Genomic DNA, 22,712 nt, shown 5'->3' on the forward strand with positions numbered 1-22,712 from the left:
GCACCACTCATTCCCAGTACCTCTTCATCCCTATCAATATCTCCTATGTCTTGTGTATATAGATTGTGTCTTTCAAAATCACAAAGGGCCACCCCACATGATGGGGGCATGGGCTGACGGCTCACCATTTTACACTTAAGGAGGCAGACTACCTCGTCACAGGTGGTCAGTCCATTTTAACGCCCTAGCTCTGGCTGCTCACCATTGTCTCAATACTGACCTACCTCTGAATATAGAGTGCTTGTATCATAGCAGTTAGAGGTCAGAAGAGCTAGCTATGGGAAGAACTATATGGCCACTGTGGGGTGTTTAGTTAAAGTGCCCATCTAGTAAAGAAAAACTGTTGGCTACCAGCCCCAGTGGTGCCTAACGCATGGTTTAAGGAGAAGGCTAGTCTTGTGATAAAGGCATTGGACTGGGATTCAGGAGATGTGGTTCAATTCCTGGCTCTGCCATAGACTTACTGGGTGACTCTGAGCAAGTCACTCCCTCTCTGGGCCTCAATTCCCCATCTGTAAAGCAAGCAGGGTAATACTTCCTTTGTCATATCTATTTAGGCAGTAAGCTCTTCAGAAGAAGAATGGTCTCTTACTACATCTATACAGAGCACAGTGAGGCATCCAAGAGCTTACGGGCCTCTAGACACTATTGTTCTCTTACAAGAAAGCTATCTGGGCCATCTCCTCCCAGGGCAGAATTGTTCCCGGCAATCCAGTTCTTTCAGTAACGGCCTCCGGATTTGGCCCTAGGATTCTATTTTTCACCTCTGTGTTTGATAAACATCCCAGTTCTTCATGTAGCACGTTTAGAATGTGAATGACTTGTACCGATAATGTCCCCATTTTTATAATCATTGGATCCTTTGTACAAAATTCTAGTGCAATGGTACAAAACAGTACAGCTTGCAACAGTGACATTGCAGGGTTTGGGGTAATTGCTGTAGAATAGTGTTCTATTTTCTTTTGCGAAAGGAGACATACTAGGTTACAGCCTGATCCAAAGCCCACTGAATGCATTAGAAAGTCGCCCATTGACTTTAGAGCAGGCTCTAGAATTCATTTTGGGCACGCCTCTGTATTATTGATGTTAGTGGGAGTTTTGCTATTGACTTCAGTGACTGCAGGAACAAGCCACTGGCTATCAGAGAAAGCCAGGTTACCAGTCAATATGCAGGGGGCAATAATTAATCATAGATCTGCAATCAGGTAAATAGCAACAGATAGAAATGCTCTTTACTGGCTGAAATATGGAAAGTAGGTCCTTGCTCTCTTCATGCAGCAGCCTCCATGGTAGTGGAGATTTAGTGGCATGTTGTTTGCCATGCTTAGCACAGGGTCTCTGCAACAGCTCCGTTAGCTATGCTGACTCTGAACACCATGAGAGGAACGTGAGCTGAGCAGTGTAAGTGTGTGTAGGGCGGGGGGGAATCAGTGGATTTCTTATCCTGCTGGATTTGATTAAAAAAAGGCTATCAAAGGCACGATCTGAAAAGGTTATTGTGAGAAAGAGTGCAGTGTAGCAACGGCAACACAATTGTCAGTCTCTGATTTTAGGCTATGGTGATGGATCCTGGTACTGAATAGGTACTACAACTGGACACCAATAAGGATCCTCGAATGATATTTAAAAGGACAATATTTAGCTTGCTGGGAAACTCCAGAAACCACTGACCGGGAAAAGACTGATGCTGGTCTGATATGTTTCAGGGAACTATTTGAAAGATGGTTAATAAGTCATTCATATGCATTTAAGATTGCTCCCTACGAAATTTTTTAGACATAAGGGAATTGCCTGAGATGACCAAGTGAAAACAGGGGTGAGCAATGCACGACTGACTTTTGTTCTTTGAAGGCTAAGTGAGAAAGGACAGGGGGAGAATGGACAGCTTAACTGCTGACCTGTGGGTCAGAGGTCACTTTAAAGTCACATCCTTAAATCTTTAAAGCCAGAGATAAAGCAACAGACTCTAAATCCATCGGTTTTCATTGCTGTAATTGTACTTTTAAAGCAGCAGGTGCAAAGGGAAGAATCAAAGGGGGGAATGGTTCAAAGAATCAACTCTAATAAATATTAGGTTCACATAAGGTACATATTTCTATGTTTCGCTCAAACACAGAAATAACGGATACTTTTGTTGATGTATCAGTATGTTATGGCTTGATGTTGGCCTACCTCTGCTTCCATTCAAGTCAATGGTAAAACTCCAGTCGGAGCAGAGTTAGGCCAATGCTGAGCAGTTCTGAAAACCCCACCCTTCATGTATGAATATACATCCCAGCTACACATGCTTTAGTCTGATGACAGGGATTATAAACCACATAGTTGATTAAGGCAGGATTCTTGGAGCCCAAGGCTCCTGGATTCAAGTTTTGCGGGGTCTTCCTACAGAGGGACCACAGATTCATAGATTCCAAGGCCAGAAGGGACCACTGTGATCAGCTAGTGTGACCTCCTGCACAGCATAGGCCATAGACCTGCCCTGGGTTAATTCCTGTTTGAACTAGAGCATAGCTTTGAGCAAGACATCTGTGATGGGGTGGCTAAACCACACACTGGAGAGTTAAAGGTGCAGGAACAAGTCTGGGCCTGGGAAGCCCCGCCCCACCAGTCTACGGGGCATGCTCCAGTTGGAGAAAGGACTTTAAAGGGTGTCTCTTCAGCACAGCAGGATAGCGGGAGGAGAGAGGCAGGCCTGCACTCACCGCTGCAGAGGGACTACGCCAGGAAGGATTCCCAGAGGGAGCTCTGCTTCACAGAGCTGACATTCTACCCAGCTGCGACCCGTGGACCAGTTCACTGGGGACAACCGCCAGCCACAACATGCTCCAAGGGGTGGGGCAGAGACATAGGAAGAGACCCAGGGGACAGCGTTAGCCGGACTGCAGGAGTATGGTGCTCAAGAGGGCCCCTGGGTCACAACCTGGTGGAGTGGGAGGGCCTGGGTTCCCCTACCCCATAACTGCCAGGCGGGGCTGCTACCATGGGCTGCAATCACTAGGCATGGAGGCTCTCCCCACTCACCATGTCTTATCGTGATTTTAAAAATGTCCAGCAATGGAGACTCTATCACAACCCTTCATAGGCTCCAAGAATGTGCCAGCCATGGGGTGGGAGCAGCATTACACCTCATGAGGGGTTCTTCCTAGCCAAGCCCCATTGCCAAGGAGGGGCATGGCAGGGGAAATCATTGCTCATGACTAAGGGCCTGATTCAAAGCTTAATGAAATTAACGGAAGTCTTCCTGTAGACATCAGCGGCCTTGCATTAGATAGTCAACGTGTATAACATTTGTTATTCACCCACCAAAATCCACAAAGAAATCAACTTTAAAATCGTGGTACAGGCCAAGCAAGGCAAAGAGAGTCATAGTCACAGGGGAAATGTGTACCATGCTTATCATAGAATCATGGAATATCAGGATTGGAAGGGACCTCAGGAGGTCATCTAGTCCAACCCCCTGCTCAAAGCCAGACCAACCCCCAATTAAATCATCCCGGCCAGGGCTTTGTCAAGCTTGATCTTAAAAGCGTCAAAGGAAGTAGATTCCACCACCTCCCTAGGCAATGCATTCCCGTGCTTCACCACCCTCCTAGTGAAAAAGTTTTTCCTAATATCCAACCTAAACCTCCCTCACTGCAACTTGAGACCATTACTCCTCATTCTGTCATCTGCTACCACTGAGAACAGTCTAGATCCATCCTCTTTGGAACCCCCTTTCAGGTAGTTGAAAGCAGCTGTCAAATCCCCCCTCATTCTTCTCTACTGCAGACTAAACAATCCCAGTTCCTTCAGCCTCTCCTCAGAAGTCATGTGTTCCAGTCCCCTAATCATTTTTGTTGCCCTCCGCTGGACTCTTTCCAACTTTTCCACATCCTTCTTGTAGTGTGGGGCCCAAAACTAGACACAGTACTCCAGATGAGGCCTCACCAATGTCAAATAGAGGGGAACGATCACGTCCCTCGATCTGCTGGCAATGCCCATACCTATATAGCCCAAAATGCCATTGGCCTTCCGCTTCAGTGGGTAGGTTCTCCACTGAACGTGTAACTCCTGTTATTACTGACTAGAAAAGGGAAGCCTTAAGAAGAATGTTGAGTTAGTGTGTGTCTCAGAACTGGAGAGAACAGCTGACACTTTATTATCCTTCCCTGGAATCTCCTTACTTGATCACTTAGAGAACTGGCCATTTACTAGGTGGATGACACCTGGAAATGGCTTTTAGACCAGGGCTAGTGTGGTGGTCACCAAATTCCCCCACAAATCCACACTTCCAGAAACACTCACGGCTCTCGGTCCTGGCTCCCCTCGTTTTGCTGCCTAACCATTGTTCTGGGAAACAGCAAGGTTCTGGAGTAGGGAATATGAGTTGCTGTGAGACAGGCAAAGAGGGAAGAAATTGGGTGGGGAGTGGCGTCAGAACAGGTAGGTATGTGAGGTGAGGACCAAGAGTGTTAGGCAGGTAGAAGACTGTTCTTCGGAGGGGGCAAGGGAGACAGACTGATCAGAAAGGGGGGAAGGGGTGAGGATGTCTGAGCACACTCAAAGAAGACAGGGCAGGCTGTGGAACTAGTATTCACCTCCTCAGGAGATGAGTGGCTCTCGCATAAGAGGACTTAACTTTGGTGCTGTACTTAAATGTGCTTTTCATCTGGCAAAGTCCCTTCTTTATTAGACAACCCAATACTTGTCTCACAAGAGTTGTACAGGGGCACTAGAGTGTAGTTTGGAGATGAACCTGGGCAGTTCTGACCCTAGCGTACTGTAAGTGACTCTACAGGTGAAAGAAAGCATAGAGTCAAATAAGTAAAAATCTTCAATGAAATCAAACTGTACCATAGTATCTCTATGGATAGAAATTCCACGCTTGAATAATATGAGTATAACAGCAGGAATATACTACTGACCACCTGACCAGGATGGTGACGGGGACTGTGAAATGCACAGAGAGATGCTACAAAAACAGCAAATGCAATAGGAATAATAATGGGGGATTTCAGCTAGCCTAATAGTGGCTTGGAACATGTCACCTCAGGATGGAACGCAGAGATAAAATTTCTAGCCACCACGAAATGTCTGTTTCTTGGAGAAGCTGGTCCTGGAATCCACAAGGGGAGAGACAATTCTTGATTTAGTCCTAAGCGGTGCACTGAATCTGGTCCAAGCGGTGAATATAGCTGAACTGCTCAGTAATAGCAACCTTAGTGAAATTAAATATAACATCCTTCTGGGAGGGAAAATACCAAAGAAACCCGCCACAGTAACATTTAACTTTGAAAAGGGGAACTACACAAAAATGAGGAAGCTAGTTAGCTGGAAATTAAAATGAACAATCACAAGAATGAAATGCCTCCAAGCTGCATGGAAACTATTTAAAAACACCATAATAGTGGCTCAAACTAAATGCACACCCCAAATAAAAACCTAAGAGGAAGCAGACCATAAAAATGCCAGCCTGGCTAAACAGCAGGGTAAAAGAGGTCATTCGAGGCAAAAAGGCAAATTTTCCATTGACTTGGCTGAGACTAGAGATGGGCAAACATGAAGCATTGCACAGACCCTCTCATGGGGGCATCTATTTCAGCCCTTTCCCCTGAATTACACCATGGCTCAGTGGTGGAGTTCATAGGGAGGGAAGCTCAGAGGAATTAGGTTTATGTATGGTGCCTTTTCAACCATATTATGCAATTGACAAAAGGGGGTGTATGACACATGTTTTCACACAGGGCTGGAAAATGAGCCTACCCTGCCCTCACATGGCAGCGACAGCTCCTGTCCCCCAGGGCTGGACCCAGCTTCCAGCTCTGGGCATTGTGACCTGGGGCCACCATTCAGGTTTGTCCTGGCTGCCCCTCCTTCTTGAAGAAGGCGCAGCTGGGCCAAATTGGAGTGAGTGGTGAATGTGTTGCAACATGGGTCACAGTGCCAGGTCACCGTGTGCGCCATGTCACAATGCCTGGAGTCGGGATCTAGGCCTAGCCACGCGGGACAGGAACTACTGCTGCTGGGTGAATGCAGGTTCGCTCTCCAGCCCACTGCCAATAACCAATCAACCTTTTCCCTCTCTGCGCATCGCAGTTGGCTCTGTCCCGACTGTGACTGCTTTCGTTATTCCTAAGTGAGCTGCAGTACATGAGTGGTCAGTTGCCGAGGCTTTTAAATGGATCCAGTTGAAAAATGAAACCCAGCTGGTACGTTTGCCATGGGAAATGCTAGTCTCAGGGGGGAAATGCCACTCTGCAGACATGCACCATGCAAATTCGTGCCCTAACTCCAGCTTTTGGAAAAGGTTTCCACAAAGGTTACCACAGAGGTTACCACAAAGGTTACCACAGTATTCTTGTCAGCAAGTTAAAGAAGTATGGGCTGGATGAATGCACTACAAGGTGGGTAGAAAGTTGGCTAGATTGTCGGGCTCAACGGGTAGTGATCAATGGCTCCATGTCTAGTTGGCAGCCGGTATCTAGCGGAGTGCCCCAAGGGTCGGTCCTGGGGCCGGTTTTGTTCAATATCTTCATTAATGATCTGGAGAATGGTGTGGATTGCACCCTCAGCAAGTTTGCGGATGACACTAAGCTGGGAGGAGAGGTAGATACGCTGGAGGGTAGGGATAGGATACAGAGGGACCTAGACAAATTGGAGGATTGGGCCAAAAGAAATCTGATGAGGTTCAATAAGGATAAGTGCAGGGTCCTGCACTTAGGACGGAAGAATCCAATGCATGGCTACAGACTAGGGACCGAATGGCTCGGCAGCAGTTCTGCAGAGAAGGACCTAGGGGTGACAGTGGACGAGAAGCTGGGTATGAGTCAACAGTGTGCCCTTGTTGCCAAGAAGGCCAATGGCATTTTGGGCTGTATAAGTAGGGGCATTGCCAGCAGATCGAGGGTCATGATCATTCCCCTCTATTCGACATTGGTGAGGCCTCATCTGGAGTACTGTGTCCAGCTTTGGGCCCCACACTACAAGAAGGATGTGGAGAAATTGGAGAGAGTCCAGCGAAGGGCAACAAAAATGATTAGGGGTCTGGAACACATGACTTATGAGGAGAGGCTGAGGGAATTGGGATTGTTTAGTCTACGGAAGAGAAGAATGAGGGGGGATTTGATAGCTGCTTTTAACTACCTGAAAGGTGGATCCAAAGAGGATGGATTTAGACTATTCTCAGTGAAAGCAGATGACAGGACAAGGAGTAACGGTCTCAAGTTGCAGTGGGGGAGATTTAGGTTGGATATTAGGAAAAACTTTTTCACTAGGAGGGTGGTGAAACACTGGAATGTGTTACCTAGGGTGGTGGTGGAATCCCCTTCCTTAGAAGTTTTTAAGGTCAGGCTTGACAAAGCCCTGGCTGGGATGATTTAGTTGGGATTGGTCCTGCTCTGGGCAGGGGGTTGGACTAGATGACCTCCAGAGGTCCCTTCCAACCCTGATATTCTATGATTCTATGAACCAGTGACTTTAGACAGCAAATAGTGAAGTGGAATTTTAACGAGCTGAATATCAGACCAGATCAAACATCCTGCTTTTTTCTGCCCCTGGAAACCTGGATCAAAGTCAGCCTGACAATCATAATTCGTATGCTTAGCCATGAACATGTTGTTTTTTTCAACCTAACTTATTTCTATTTCAGATTAAGGAAAAGGAATAAATAAAGAATGAATATAAAGCCTCCGGGAAAGAGAGACAGAGAGAACACATGGTGACACATTCTGTGTAGGAACTGTCACACCGAAATGGAAGCTGCCCCTGCTCTACAGTCCCCAGAACATGGAATTGAGACATCATGTTTCAGTTACACAGCTAAGTATACCGCAGTTAATTAAATAACTGAGCTCCGAGGACTTGAGCCAAAGCCTCCGATTGACTTCAATGGTCTTTGATTTAGGCCCCAGCAATCAAGGTGGGCCAGCAACGAAACAAAATAATAATCAAGTATCATAATTGAAATATCCAAATTCATCTAATACTTCATTTGGAAAATATATTTGTGACTTAATTGCCCTGCTCAATAATCAAATAACTTAAGAAATATTTGTCAAAAATGTATTAAAAATAAAATTCCTCAGATAAATGTGATTAGTATTATTTAGCCTGCTCGTCACAACATGTAGAACTGAACTGAAGTTGGCATCTCTTCTCTAGGAAGCATCAGGTTGGAGTCAGCACGATAACTGTGGGCCGAATTCTGACATTCTTATTAAGTCTAAAGTCTCGATGAAGTCAAGGGCTGAGATTTTTCATAAGTGATTAGTGATCTTAGGTGCCTACCCTGAGACACTTGGACAGTCTGATTTTCAGAAGGTGAGTGCTCAGCACTTTGTAAAGGTCAAATCCCTGTAACATATTTACATTTCAGCTTGGGCCCTCACAAATGTAGATACCCAAAAATCACTAAAACCTTTGCCGGTGATTTCAGTGTTCTGAGAACATTCCCCTCCAAGCAAAGTCAGAGAGGAGAGAATTAAGCAGGGTGCTGTGGGAATCATGTCAATCAATTTATAACATGGCTGTATGTAGCAAACCTGGGTGACTAAGCAAACAGCTCATGTTTCCAACATCATCATAAACCTTTGCACCAAATTTGAAGGGTACAGAACTGATTTCTTACGCCCACCAACTACCTCTTGCATGGAACTGAATCTTTCTGCCCTTTTGTCTTTTTTTTAATATGTGTTTTCCAAATGATGAAAAATGAAAAGATGGGCAATTAAAACACTGTTAGGATGGAAATGTAATATATGAACTGGAACCATAAACTCACTGAACATTAAATCCCACCAAATGAGGGTAGATCCATCCCCATCATCGTATCCACTCATTATACTCCACACCTGAACATAGCCATTGTATGGACAACATACCCCCATAGCTCAATGTCTGTACTTTGACCGGTTAAACTTTTACCCCCAATCAGGGAGACTGCAGATTATGTATTCCTTACGCCACCCGTTCCTAAACCGAATTTTGCACCCCTTGATAATCTGTACCTTATTCCCTGATAACCAGAAACTTCTATGCTTAAACTCTGTGCCGTTTTCTTTTTACTTCAATATTATCTTAATAAAATTATTAAATATGTAAAAACCTAGCATTCCCCCAGGTTTAGAAATGCAAACCAGCCACAAAACCAGCAAAATATTAACAGCCAATGGGCCTTGTTCCTACTATATTTCTTATCAGTCTCCTGCAGAGACTCTAAAACTGTTATCTCAATAGACCAGATTACTGGGCTGATCGCCTCTCCATGGAGAGCAGGAATCAAAGGACATTTCCCACTGTCAGCACACTGCACATTCCCAGTCCAGATAAATCAATTAATGGGATGCAGGGCTGATTCTTTCTTTCTTTCTTTCTTTCTTTCTTTCTTTCTTTCTTTCTTTCTTTCTTTCTTTCTTTCTCCCCTCCCCCAGTTCCAAGTTTTAATACCATCTAAGAGTCCTTAGTCAGAAGAGGACTTGCTGGCAATGCAGGTGCAGGTTTTCAGAAACTCCACACAACAGCAATAACACCCCCTTCTGCCCTCCTCAGGGCTTCTCTTTGTGAAACACTTTTTCTTTTCTTTTCTTTTCAAATGTACAACCCCTGCAGCTAATCTGATTATGCTAATTTGTACTTCATGAACCCAAACACTGCAACAAGATCCAGGGAGGGTGCGCTGGGCTGGGCTGCAGGGATGATGGTGGTGGGGACGGGAGGAGGGGAGGGACAATGAGTTCAAGTTAGTTATCAAAAAAAGACTCTTCTGTATTGTTGGACAAAGCGCACTCTGGGAAACCCACGCAGCTCTTGACAATTTAGAGTGTTCGAAACTGGCCTGCGCTATTGAGCAGAAAGGGCAGCACTGTGAATATACAATGAGGGGCACAATGAAAAGTCTGTTTCCTGTTGAAAGTTGTTTTTCTTTTTCAATAACTAATCCTGCCCAGAACCTAGTAACTGAAGTATTGCACACCAATTGCTAGTCGGGTGGTAGCTGACTGTGACATTAGACATCTTCTAAGTGTAACCGGCCTCATTGGTCCTACTGGTTGGATACTACATTAAATCCACTTAAAATTTGGCAGTTTGTGGTTTGTGGCCACACAACAGTTTTAAACAATATTATAACCACGATTGAGCTCTATGAGGCATAGCGTCTCCAAAGTAGTTTTGCCTCCCCAAGTTTTCACGACAATAATAATAAGCGCTTGATTTGGTTTGACAACTTTTGAGCAAAGAATGACTTAAGAGGTTAAGTAACACAGATGTAGAATTAAAGTAATCACTGCTGGCATTGCTTTGTGACGTTTGCTGTATGGCATTGTGTCCATACGGGATGACTTTGGGCTACTTCCTCAGCTGGTGTGACTAGGCGTAACTCCATCATTATACCAGCTTGGGTCCTCGCCCATTGTGGTGTCATAAAATGGAACTGAGATGTTTATGTTGCAATTGGAAACTCTTTAGAGTAGGGACTTTGTCTCCATACATCTGTATAGAGATGTATATACCACATCTGCACATACCACACTTTATAAATGATAGGAATCATAATGGGGCTTTTCAGCAAGAGATGGGCCTGAACCAACCCTTCCAAACTGGTGAAGTTTGAGACCAATTTCTACCTGCAAAGAGTGTGTATCTTTCATTTTCCAAAGACAGATGAATTGATTTTAAATGCTCCATTCATAGTCAATGTATCAGTCTCAGTCCCACGCCCTGTGTCCCACTAAAATTCAGATGGTTCCTTTCTTGGCTATAACTCCTCTCTCTACATGCAATTTCTTTGCAGCTAGTTGCAAGAGGAAAGGGAAATTGAGAGAATTTATGTGCTCTGTGTTCCACCTTAACAACAATCACACCCGGTCTAGTACAGAGTGGCATCATTACAGGGTTAGTTCACCCGCATGGCATGAAGCAGAATATTCAGGGGTACCATTTTATGAAAGCAAACAGAGGAGGAAAGGTGAGTTCCTTAAAGCTAATGCTTTATGTGTTCTCACATTAAACTAAACTTCAGTGGGTGCTGTGACAAATGAAGGTGGCGGGTAGCTCCCTTTTATGGACACCCAGCCAGTCAGTAGCTATAAAATCCCTCTTAGTAGCTGTTCTCTAATTGCTCTACCTGTGAAGGGTTAAAAAGTCTCACTGCTATCCATAAGTAAAAGGAAGTGAGTGGGCACCTGGCCAAAAGAGCCAATGGGAAGGCTAGAACTTTTTAAAATTGAAAGAAGGCTCCCCTTTTGTCTGTCTGTTATTGATCTCATGGGGAGAGGCGGACAGGGCAGAGCTATGCTGTAAGAAGCTTGGGTCAGGTATGAAAAAATCATCAGTATGATACCTAGAAACTACTCATTTAAAACCCCCGATATGTAAGTGACTCAGGAAATGTCTAGGGAGACGTGATTAGGTTTATTCCTTTTATTTCTTTATGGCTTGTGGATTCCTCTGTGCTAACCCCAGGTGCTTTTGTTTTGCTTGTAACCTTTGAGCTGGACCTCAAGAAAGCTATTCAGGGTGCTTAATCCTTATAGTTGCTCTTTTAAAATCTAGCAATAGCCTGAATTCCCAGATATATTTTCTTTCTTTTTTTTTTAAATAAAATTTACCTTTTTTAAAGAACAGAATTGGATGTTTGTGTCTTAAGAGGTTTGTGCAGATGTTGTTTAATTAGCTGGTGGCAACAGCTGAGTTCTTTCTTTCTTTTTTTTTCTTTCTCAGCTCTTCCCTGGAACGGCGGGTGAAAGGGCTTGAGGGTGCCCCACAGGAAGGAATTCCCAAGTGCGCCTTCCTGGGCTCTCAAGGGGGTTCTGCACTTGGGTGGTGGCAGGATCTACCCATCCAAGGTCGGAGAAAAGCTGTAACCGTGGGAGTTTAATACCAGCCTGGAGTGGCCAGTATTAATTTTTAGAATCCTTGCGGGCCCCCACCTTCTGCACTCGAAGTGCCAGAGTGGGGAATCAGCCTTGACAGGTGCTTTAAATTCACATTATTTCAGAGGAGGGATGATAATTTATACAGCAATATTTAACAATATTAGCTCCAGCAGACAGTGAGTAGGCAATGGAAAAAAACCCCACACAAGTGAAATAGGATTAACAGGTTAAGTTCAACCATAAAGAGTTTATTGTTTAGATTTGCTGCATAGTAACTGGCATCTCTCTGATGTGAGGGAAAAATACACAAAGCAAGTTATGTTTATAATATACATACAAATGTCTCTGAGTCTCTATCTGATACGAACCAAAACAAATGCTGGTTGTATGAGCTATGTTTGTGTTGTACATAAATATATCTGTTTAGAGAAGCTGTGCTAAATCTAAGACAATCAGCAGTTTCAAATCCCGTGGTAATTTACCTCTCCCAACCCATCCAGCGGCAGAGTAGTAGGGGGTTGTTTGGTGGAATGGTGACATACCCAATAAATCAGGCTTTTTGTCGGTGCTGGCATTTGACATTCACTGGTATGCTATGAAAAATAAAAAGGCAGCTGTAAACCTGTCTTAATTAACAATTATTTAACCTATAGCAGCCACAGCCTGGCCTGAATGTTCCATCTTGTATGAGCTGAGAGAGGAAATTTATATTTTTACTTTAAACAGAAGAGCGTGTTTTCAGGGCTGTGCCGGTGGTTGTTTTACGGTCTCATTATGAATGTGTACAGTACTTTGCTCTGAACTTACCATGATTTGAATCCTAACAAAGCTTAAGTGTTGATTAGAGCCGGTCAACTCTTGTTTGCAGTTGAGGGTGCTACAAACATCTCCTCCTTGGGGGTTACCACGAAAACAGGGACAGAGCCTTACACTGAGGTGCAGGAGGTGGGCGAGCGCATGGGGTGACACGTAGAAGGGGGAGACTTGGTTGGGATGTTAATGCGAGGGGCAAGAGGGGAATAAGAGGAGAAGGAAGACACTGAGGGGCTGCAGAAGGACTCAGGAGAGAAGAGGCTGAAGAGGGAATGTGGACCCTGGGTGAGGCAAAGGGGGGGATATGCCAGGAAAGCATAAAGAGGCACAGAGGAATGTGTAGGCATAGGAGGGGGCTCGAGGGTGCATGGGAATGTGGGGGTCTGGGAAGAAGCCAAGAGGGGAGCAGGAGAATGTGGGGGGCTCAAGAGGAGGCTGAGGGAGGTACAGGAAATGTGGGGGTGAGTGGAAGGAGGCTGAGGCGAGTGCAGGGGATTGTAGGGACACAGGAGGAGGCTGAGGGGGTACAGAGGAATGTGGGGGTACAAGAGGAGGCTGAGGTATGGGCAGGGGAATGTGGGGGTGTGGAAAAAGGCTGAGGGAGGAGAAGGGAAATGGGGCAGAGGAGGAGGATGTTGGGGTGTAGGTGAATGTGGGGTCACTGGAGGACACTGAGGGAGGGGTAGGGGAATGTGGGGGTGCAGTAGGAGGCTGAGGGAGGGGCAGGGGAATGTGGGGCACAGGATGAGGCTGAAAGTTGGCCAGGGAAGGTGGGGGTGCAGGAGGAGTCTGAGGGAGGGACAGGGGAATGTGGGGGCATGGGAGGAGTCTGAGGGAGGGGCAGGGGAATGTAGGGGTGCAGGGGGAGACTGAGGGAGGGGCAGGGGAATGGGGGTGTGGGAGGAGGTTGAGTGGGTACAGGGGAATGTGAGGACACAGGAGGGAGCTGAGGGAGGAGCAGGAGAATGTGGGGTACAGGATGAGGCTGAGGGAGGGCCAGGGGAATATGGGGGTGCAGGAGGAGGCTGAGGTAGAGGCAGGGAAATGGGGGCATGGGAGGAGGCTGAGGGAGGGAAAACATTATCTCTGTGGCTTTTAAAAACACTTGTGAAAATTTTAAATTGTTTAAAGGTGGGGAAAATACTTTTAAGAGGGAGAAATATTCTTTCTTAAAAAATCTTGTCAGGATATAATTAACATTTGATGTAGGGTTTCATTGTAAAGCCTCTTTGTAGTATGATTTGAAACTCTCGTTGATTAGACTGTGAGCTCTTTGGGGCAGGGACTTTCTTGGCACAGTTTGTCCATTACACACTGTGGCATTATTGGATTAAAATATGACTATATAGATCATTGTTGCAACTACTGTTATATATTTGCAGCAAATATTGTACAAAGGTTGTCGAGTCAGGTATCTATGAAAAGGTTTGATTTGCTGGTTACGCTTATGCTATCTGTATGCATATATCATTTTTGTATTTGAAGTTAAATATTGGCTCTATACTTGGATTTCAAATGTTTGTTCCTGGGGTAACACCCACAAGGTAACACCCAGCACATCTTGGAGGGACTATTTGAATTAATGACAGGTTTCAGAGGAGCAGCCGTGTTAGTCTGTATCTGCAAAAAGAAAAGGAGGACTTGTGGCACCTTAGAGACTAACCAATTTATTTGAGCATGAGCTTTCGTGAGCTACAGCTCACTTCATTGGATGCATACTGTGGATCCGATGAAGTGAGCTGTAGCTCACAAAAGCTTATGCTCAAATAAATGTGTTAGTCTCTAAGGTGCCACAAGTCCTCCTTTTCTTTTTATTTGAATTAAGCGGCTCATGAAGAAACACTTGGTTGACTATGGACCATGGGAGACGCCCATCTACACTGAGTGGACTGTCATGTAAAGTAGTGTCTGACTGGAGTGTAAGTAATGGCTTCCTGCAATGACTGAGGGAAATAGGGCATGAACATGTGACTTGCATATGTGACTCCAAACTCCATCTTGTTGCTGTAATTTTCCACAATAAGAACAATGGACTGCCCTCCACATGGCAAAAGCTACAAAAGGCCCTGGAAACACCTCCACTTGGTCTTCAATCCTGCTTCTTACCTCTGGAGGAACTTTGCTACAAACTGAAGCTCTGAACAATGGACTGAATGACCCATCCAAGCTGTGGATGTACTCCAGAGACTTGACTTAGGTCAGCAGTTTATTCCATCACTGCTACAAACCCTGAGACAAGAACTTTGCCATTACTGTATGTAATTGATTCCTTTAACCAATTTTAACTCACAGCTTTCTTTTTTATAAATAAACTTTTAGATTTTAATTAATAAGAATTGGCTGTAGCATGTATTTGGGTAAGCTCTGGAATATTCAATAACCTGGGCGGTAATGTGTCTGATCCTTTGGGATTGGTAGAACCTTTTCTTTTATATGATGAAATAAGATTTACAGAGATCTTCATCATATTTGACGTGGGTACCTGGATGGAGGCCTGAGGCTGGATCACTGTAAGGGAACTGTGTTGTTTGGACTTCTGAGTAACCAGTAAGGTAATAAAGAAGCTGTTTTATGCTGGTAATCTAAGTACTGGAATATCCACCAGCTTTATGGGGATTGCCTGCCCCATTCTTTGCAGTTCACTCTAATTGAGTGACCACAGCTGACTCCCCACTAGGACCCCCGGTCACACACACCCCTCGTGGTGTATAAATATAAACACTCACTGTGTGTTTTAGGTTTGTGGGACTTTCTTCACTCACCTGGTTGTAGGGATTAAAGGTCCCAGCATGGAAGAGGTGACACTCTCAAGGTTAGTAGATATGAACGGAGGTGAGGAAGAAGGTGGTGTTTCCAACACAGCAGCCCTATATTGTTAGCACCGTATCAAGGGGATCCACTCAGCGACACTGTGTTGGGCTGGGAGGAATCATTTTAAATCTATATCTGGGCTCCACCAGCATCCTGTGTGCACGTGCATACGTGCTTTGATCTGAACTGACCTTGGGGTTTGAATTGCCTTTCTTATTCTCAGTGAACTAGTTTTTCAAAAGTCTGGCACTGGATCCCCGTATTCTACCATCTGATCATTTCTTGAGCAGATTTCTTGAGCAGATTATGAACTGGGAAAATCCCATGTTCTGCCTTATTACCCTTCGTTTTTAGGGGTTACTTTATGAAGAAATCCACTCTCTCAATTTTAACACCTGAGCCTTTATTTGATCAGTTAAGGATCCTAGAAGTAGATTTAGAGCTGACACTCTGGGGGATAATACATATCGAGAGAGGTGAGACAGGAGCTGGTGTTCCTATATACAACCCATATACTTCACTGCTGCACTCTGCCAGAGACCAAACACAATGGAGGAGACTTTGACTATGGAGTGTGGTAGGAGTTGAAGGTTGTATGAGATCCCCACTTACGATGCAGGTGTGACCCAGAATGGCCCCGTGTGTGTTTCTGTTTGAGATGCATGAGGAAATCCTATTTCTCAACTTCATGGGCTGACCCCTGGTTTATTCAGCTGGGACCATACCACAAACTCAACCCATAATGAGCACACACACCGGGGGGTACGTTATGACAGGGGTCGGATTGATGCTGGCCTTGGCTGCTTCACTTTCCCATGTTCTTACTCTACGGTTCCCTGAACACATTCAGGCATCCCACTGTTTCTCAGTCCGTAGGGCTCCAGGCAAAAAGCACCTACTGGTACCCAATTCGTAGGGCTCAGGGTGTAACTAACCTGGTCAATTTAAGTGCCCACACCCTTTCCCAATACATAAGACTCCAGGTGTATACTACTTCTACAGGTGTGCAGGACCTTTTACCAGTGAAAGAGCCCTACACAGTAATATCCTACATCACCTCTATTTACTAATAGTCACCAAAAACAGAATGCACACGCTATACATACAGTGCTCACCACTCCCAATAAGACAGACTAACTTCTCTTGATGGCCAGTCAGGATCATGTCCATCTGGGGGACTCCAGTTTCTGCATGATGTCATTGGCAGAGGGTTGAGGTCTGGCAGATCTGATCTTTGGGGCTCTGTCCTGGAGTTGGTTCCCAAAGAACTTCCTTTTGGACCCCAGTTTATATAGTGACATTTGAGTCCTTTTTTAGCTATACCTTAACCAATTGTTATACGAAAATTTTACTAACCAGTCATAGAATCATAGAATATCAGGGTTGGAAGGGACCCTAGAAGGTCATCTAGTCCAACCCCCTGCTCGAAGCAGGACCAATTCCCAGTTAAATCATCCCAGCCAGGGCTTTGTCAAGCCTGACCTTAAAAACCTCTAAGGAAGGAGATTCTACCACCTCCCTAGGTAACGCATTCCAGTGTTTCACCACCCTCTTAGTGAAAAAGTTTTTCCTAATATCCAATCTAAACCTCCCCCACTGCAACTTGAGACCATTACTCCTCGTTCTGTCATCTGCTACCATTGAGAACAGTCTAGAGCCATCCTCTTTGGAACCCCCTTTCAGGTAGTTGAAAGCAGCTATCAAATCCCCCCTCATTCTTCTCTTCTGCAGGCTAAACAATCCCAGCTCCCTCAGCCTCTCCTCAGAAGTCATGTGTTCCAGACCCCTAATCATTTTTGTTGCCCTTCGCTGGACTCTCTCCAATTTCTCCACATCCTTCTTGTAGTGTGGGGTCCAAAACTGGACACAGTACTCCAGATGAGGCCTCACCAATGTCGAATAGAGGGGAACGATCACGTCCCTCGATCTGCTCGCTATGCCCCTACTTATACATCCCAAAATGCCATTGGCCTTCTTGGCAACAAGGGCACACTGCTGACTCATATCCAGCTTCTCGTCCACTGTCACCCCTAGGTCCTTTTCCGCAGAACTGCTGCCTAGCCATTCGGTCCCTAGTCTGTAGCTGTGCATTGGGTTCTTCCGTCCTAAGTGCAGGACCCTGCACTTATCCTTATTGAACCTCATCAGATTTCTTTTGGCCCAATCCTCCAATTTGTCTAGGTCCTTCTGTATCCTATCCCTCCCCTCCAGCGTATCTACCACTCCTCCCAGTTTAGTATCATCCGCAAATTTGCTGAGAGTGCAATCCACACCATCCTCCAGATCATTTATGAATATATTGAACAAAACCGGCCCCAGGACCGACCCTAGGGGCACTCCACTTGATACCAGCTGCCAACTAGACATGGAGCCATTGATCACTACCTGTTGAGCCCGACAATCTAGCCAGCTTTCTACCCACCTTATAGTGCATTCATCCAGCCCATACTTCCTTAACTTGCTGACAAGAATACTGTGGGAGACCGTGTCAAAAGCTTTGCTAAAGTCAAGAAACAATACATCCACTACTTTCCCTTCATCCACAGAACCAGTAATCTCATCATAAAAGGCGATTAGATTAGTCAGGCATGACCTTCCCTTGGTGAATCCATGCTGGCTGTTCCTGATCACTTTCCTCTCATGCAAGTGCTTCAGGATTGATTCTTTGAGGACCTGCTCCATGATTTTTCCAGGGACTGAGGTGAGGCTGACTGGCCTGTAGTTCCCAGGATCCTCCTTCTTCCCTTTTTTAAAGATTGGCACTACATTAGCCTTTTTCCACTCATCCGGGACTTCTCCCGTTCGCCACGAGTTTTCAAAGATAATGGCCAATGGCTCTGCAATCACAGCCGCCAATTCCTTCAGCACTCTCGGATGCAACTCGTCCGGCCCCATGGACTTGTGCACGTCCAGCTTTTCTAAATAGTCCCTAACCACCTCTATCTCCACAGAGGGATGGCCATCTCTTCTCCATTTTGCGATGCCCAGCGCAGCAGTCTGGGAGCTGACCTTGTTAGTGAAAACAGAGGCAAAAAAAGCATTGAGTACATTAGCTTTTTCCACATCCTCTGTCACTAGGTTGCCTCCCTCATTCAGTAAGGGGCCTACACTTTCCTTGGCTTTCTTCTTGTTGCCAACATACCTGAAGAAACCCTTCTTGTTACTCTTGACATCTGTGGCTAGCTGCAGCTCCAGGTGCGATTTGGCCCTCCTGATATCATTCCTACATGCCCGAGCAATATTTTTATACTCTTCCCTGGTCATATGTCCAACCTTCCACTTCTTGTAAGCTTCTTTTTTATGTTTAAGATCCGCTAGGATTTCACCATTAAGCCAAGCTGGTCGCCTGCCATATTTACTATTCTTTCGACTCATCGGGATGGTTTGTCCCTGTAACCTCAACAGGGATTCCTTGAAATACAGCCAGCTCTCCTGGACTCCTTTCCCCTTCAAGTTAGTCCCCCAGGGGATCCTGGCCATCCGTTCCCTGAGGGAGTCGAAGTCTGCTTTCCTGAAGTCCAGGGTTCGTATCCTGCTGCTTACCTTTCTTCCCTGCGTCAGGATCCTGAACTCAACCAACTCATGGTCACTGCCTCCCAGATTCCCATCCACTTTTGCTTCCCCCACTAATTCTACCCGGTTTGTGAGCAGCAGGTCAAGAAAAGCGCCCCCCGTAGTTGGCTCCTCTAGCACTTGCGCCAGGAAATTGCCCCCTACGCTTTCCAAAAACTTCCTGGATTGTCTATGCACCGCTGTATTGCTCTCCCAGCAGATATCAGGAAAATTAAAGTCACCCATGAGAATCAGGGCATGCGATCTAGTAGCTTCCGTGAGCTGCCGGAAGAAAGCCTCATCCACCTCATCCCCCTGGTCCGGTGGTCTATAATCAGACTCCCACCACTACATCACTCTTGTTGCACACACTTCTAAACTTAATCCAGAGACACTCAGGTTTTTCTGCAGTTTCGTACCGGAGCTCTGAGCAGTCATACTGCTCCCTTACATACAGTGCAACTCCCCCACCTTTTCTGCCCTGCCTGTCCTTCCTGAACAGTTTATAACCATCCAGGACAGTACTCATGACAGTTATGTGAGTTATCCCACCAAGTCTCTGTTATTCCGATCACGTCATAGTTCCTTGACATCACCAGGACCTCCAGTTCTCCCTGCTTGTTTCCAAGGCTTTGTGCATTTGTATATAAGCATTTGTATATAAGTCCTAACGGTGTAACAAAATTCTCTAACCAATCCTACCCCACCACCTTAATTAATTTACACCTAGCAATTATGTAACGGACAGAAACAATTAAAGAACCAGATAGAGACCATACAGACAAACCATAGGGAACTGGGGACCATAATGACAAAACAATAAAGAAATGAGGATTTCACAACCACAACTATTGATAAGTGATTTCTTGACAGACAGAATGCTATCAAACTAAGTTTTCTTTAACCAGCTTAGGATCTGTTTCTTTATCTGGTGATCGTGGGGGCCATTAGGACCGGGGTCTCCTTCTTAACAGCCTGATCGTACATTGTTTTAATGTAATGTAGATGGAATGTGAGGATGTGACTTCCTGCTTCTCAGCTAATGGCTGCTGCTCGGCTGCTCTTTTAATCTGGCTGCAGACAAAGGCCTTAGGCTTTAGGCCTTACAATATGGCTTCAGACAAAGGCCTGATCTTTACACTACCAGGCAACCTATTCTGTGACTCTTTAAAGCACTGAAGCAAATAAGTGCTTGGACAGAAAACTGCAAGGAGACAGAGGAATGTGACCTGCAGGAGGAAGCGAGGGGAGGAACAGGAGGGAAGCTTGGCAGTGATGGGGAAATGTGAGGTGGAGCAGGGAGAGTAGGGATGTAGTGAATGTGGGATGCAGCAGTAGACTGAGGGCAGTGCAGAGGAATGTGAGAAGCAGAAGAGACAATGAGTGGGACACATGGGGAGACTGTGGAATGGAAATGTGAGGATCAGAAAGGCTGTGGATGGGGAATGTGGGGTGCAGAAGTGATTGAGGGGGAGAGTAGAATGTGAATTGCAGGAGGAGACTGGGTGATGGGGAATGAGGAAAGAGACTATGGGAGTTGAAAGGGGGAGACTGAGTGGATGCAGGGGGATAGCTGATGGTAGAGAGGAGAATGTGAGGGGAAAATATGGGAACAGATGAATATAGGGGGCACGTGGAGCACAGACGGCTGTGTGGGAGCCTGTAGGGAGAATGCAAATGAGGCAGGAGACTGTGTGTGGAGGGGAGGGGAGGGAGGGAGACAATAGATAGCTGAGAGGATGGTGGAGGATAGATTGGTAGCTCCCTGCACACCAGGGAATAGGTGTGGGTAAGACGCTGGTGGAACTCCTATGGTTTTGAATGTGTATCAAGGTTATATTTGACCTTGGAATGACTGCACACAGATTGGGGGTTGGGAGGCTTCTTCATAAAGGCACAAAAATCAAACCAAAAAACGCAACACTTTTTGAATATTTGTAATGCCATGGTTTTTGGGGATCTGACATGGGATGTATTTGAATGTTTGGGGATGAATCTTGAGTATTCTCCTCCTTGGAGAATTCTCCAATTCTCCTTGGAGAATTCTCCTCCTTCCCTGAGACATCCTCCCCAAACTCCAGCTCGGTGTCTGTAGGACTGTGATGGGATGCATGAGCTCCACACTGGTGAACTGAGGGTTAAGGAGCAGCTCTGGGTCCAAGAAGGCCCTGCCCAGCTGCACCTGCTGGGCATGCTCACAGTGGAGGCAGGGCTCGAAAGGGAGCAGCTCAGTTCAACCTAGCCTAAGCTCCTGCAGAGATGCTGCTGGGGCTCCAGGTGGCTGGGACCAAGCCACTGCAGGCCCTTCATCCACAGGGCCATGACTGATAGAGGAAAACCCTTCGGAGCATGAACAGAGAGAACTCCAGGGGGAATCCAGACACAGACCAGTGGCGTCAGCGAAACGGAAACTGGGATAGGAAGCAGCCTAGGGAGCAGGCATGGAGAGCTCTGGCTGCACAGTGGAACCATTACTCACAGGGTCCTGGATCGGAACCCGGTGAAACAGGGAAGGCTTGGGTTCCCCTACCCACCAGCCATTGACTCTTGCTGCTGGGCCCTGTTGCCAGGTTCGTACTTCAACCCTCGACAAGGATCCCAGACATTAAGACATGAAAGGTTAAATAAGTATATCCAATTTTCACTGGCCTAATGGTAGGCTAGCAGCACTTTACTAGAAAAGAAGCAACCGGTCCGTTTTACCATGGGATATATTCTCCACCATGAGGTCTGAAATTAAGACCTTGGTGTATGTCTCCAGCCTCCTTTGTAAGATCTGGAGAGTCACAGGATGATGGTGTCTGTCTTTTAAACTGCCACTTTCTGTTGTGATGGGGTGGGGGATTTGGGGATATGCTGTCACAAAGTCAACATGCATGTGGACACCTTTCTCAAAGTCCCATTTTCCTTCAGAAAGGGAAATTACAGCTGTCCAACTATTTCTTAGGCACATGTCAGGGATGGTCAGTGAAGTGCAGGTGTCTCAGGCTGGTGCTCTGGGGAGTTGATCGTGAATTCCATACTCATGCAATAAAGCTGAATGTTTTGCTAAAGCTGAATGTTTTGCCGTGCTGATGAGTGTGCTCCCCTCCTCCTCCAGTTTCTGTTAGGTCTGAGGAGGTAAAGGCGTCTGATTCCCACTCCCCCTTGCATTGTGAAGTTTATCTAAAAGTGCTGCTGGCCTACCATTAGGCCTGCACCTCTACCATCTTCAGCACCTTTCTTTTTCCTCATTCCACACCAGGGGAGTCATCAGCCCTCTTAGTGGTTGCATATCAGGTGGAAGGCTGGATATGATTAATTTCAGGTATATGCTCTTCATCTGCCATCGTCTAATTACTCTTGAAGTATCTTTGATCTCTGGAAAGTCTGTGGCCAGTTGCTGTTTTTTCTAGATCAGATTCCAATCCAGCACTAGCACTGACCATGTCTTGCTCATGTCTGATTTATTTTTAGTGAAGTAATTTTTTCCACGATGAGATGAAGAGCCCGCCTGCTGCACTCCTTGCTTTTCAGTAACAACTTGATTAGGAAACACTGGACACTGGTAGAGTCTCCGGCTCACTCTCTCTCTCATTGCCTCAGAAGCAAACCTTTTTTAAAATTGTCAGTACACATCCAGCATCCAGCTCCTTCTCTTACACCTCCAGGAAGTAAGAGAACTGGTTGCCACACTCATTTTGA

The 22,712-nt window shown here is 45.8% G+C and overlaps 1 protein-coding gene across 1 annotated transcript in view; it reads left to right on the forward strand.

The window, feature by feature from the left end:
- The window catches only part of LOC125636884 (T-cell acute lymphocytic leukemia protein 2), a 95,332-nt gene extending 87,668 nt beyond the window's left edge, over window positions 1-7,664 (forward strand). The window contains exon 11 of the mRNA XM_075128916.1: window positions 7,628-7,664. Coding sequence (XP_074985017.1) covers window positions 7,628-7,649 — 22 coding nt within the window. The 3' untranslated portion in view covers window positions 7,650-7,664. The remainder of the gene's footprint in view (window positions 1-7,627) is intronic.
- Window positions 7,665-22,712: the final 15,048 nt, after the last annotated feature.

Source organism: Caretta caretta, chromosome 5 (genome assembly GCF_965140235.1).
Source record: "Caretta caretta isolate rCarCar2 chromosome 5, rCarCar1.hap1, whole genome shotgun sequence".
In the NCBI taxonomy this organism is placed as follows: Eukaryota; Metazoa; Chordata; order Testudines; family Cheloniidae; genus Caretta; species Caretta caretta.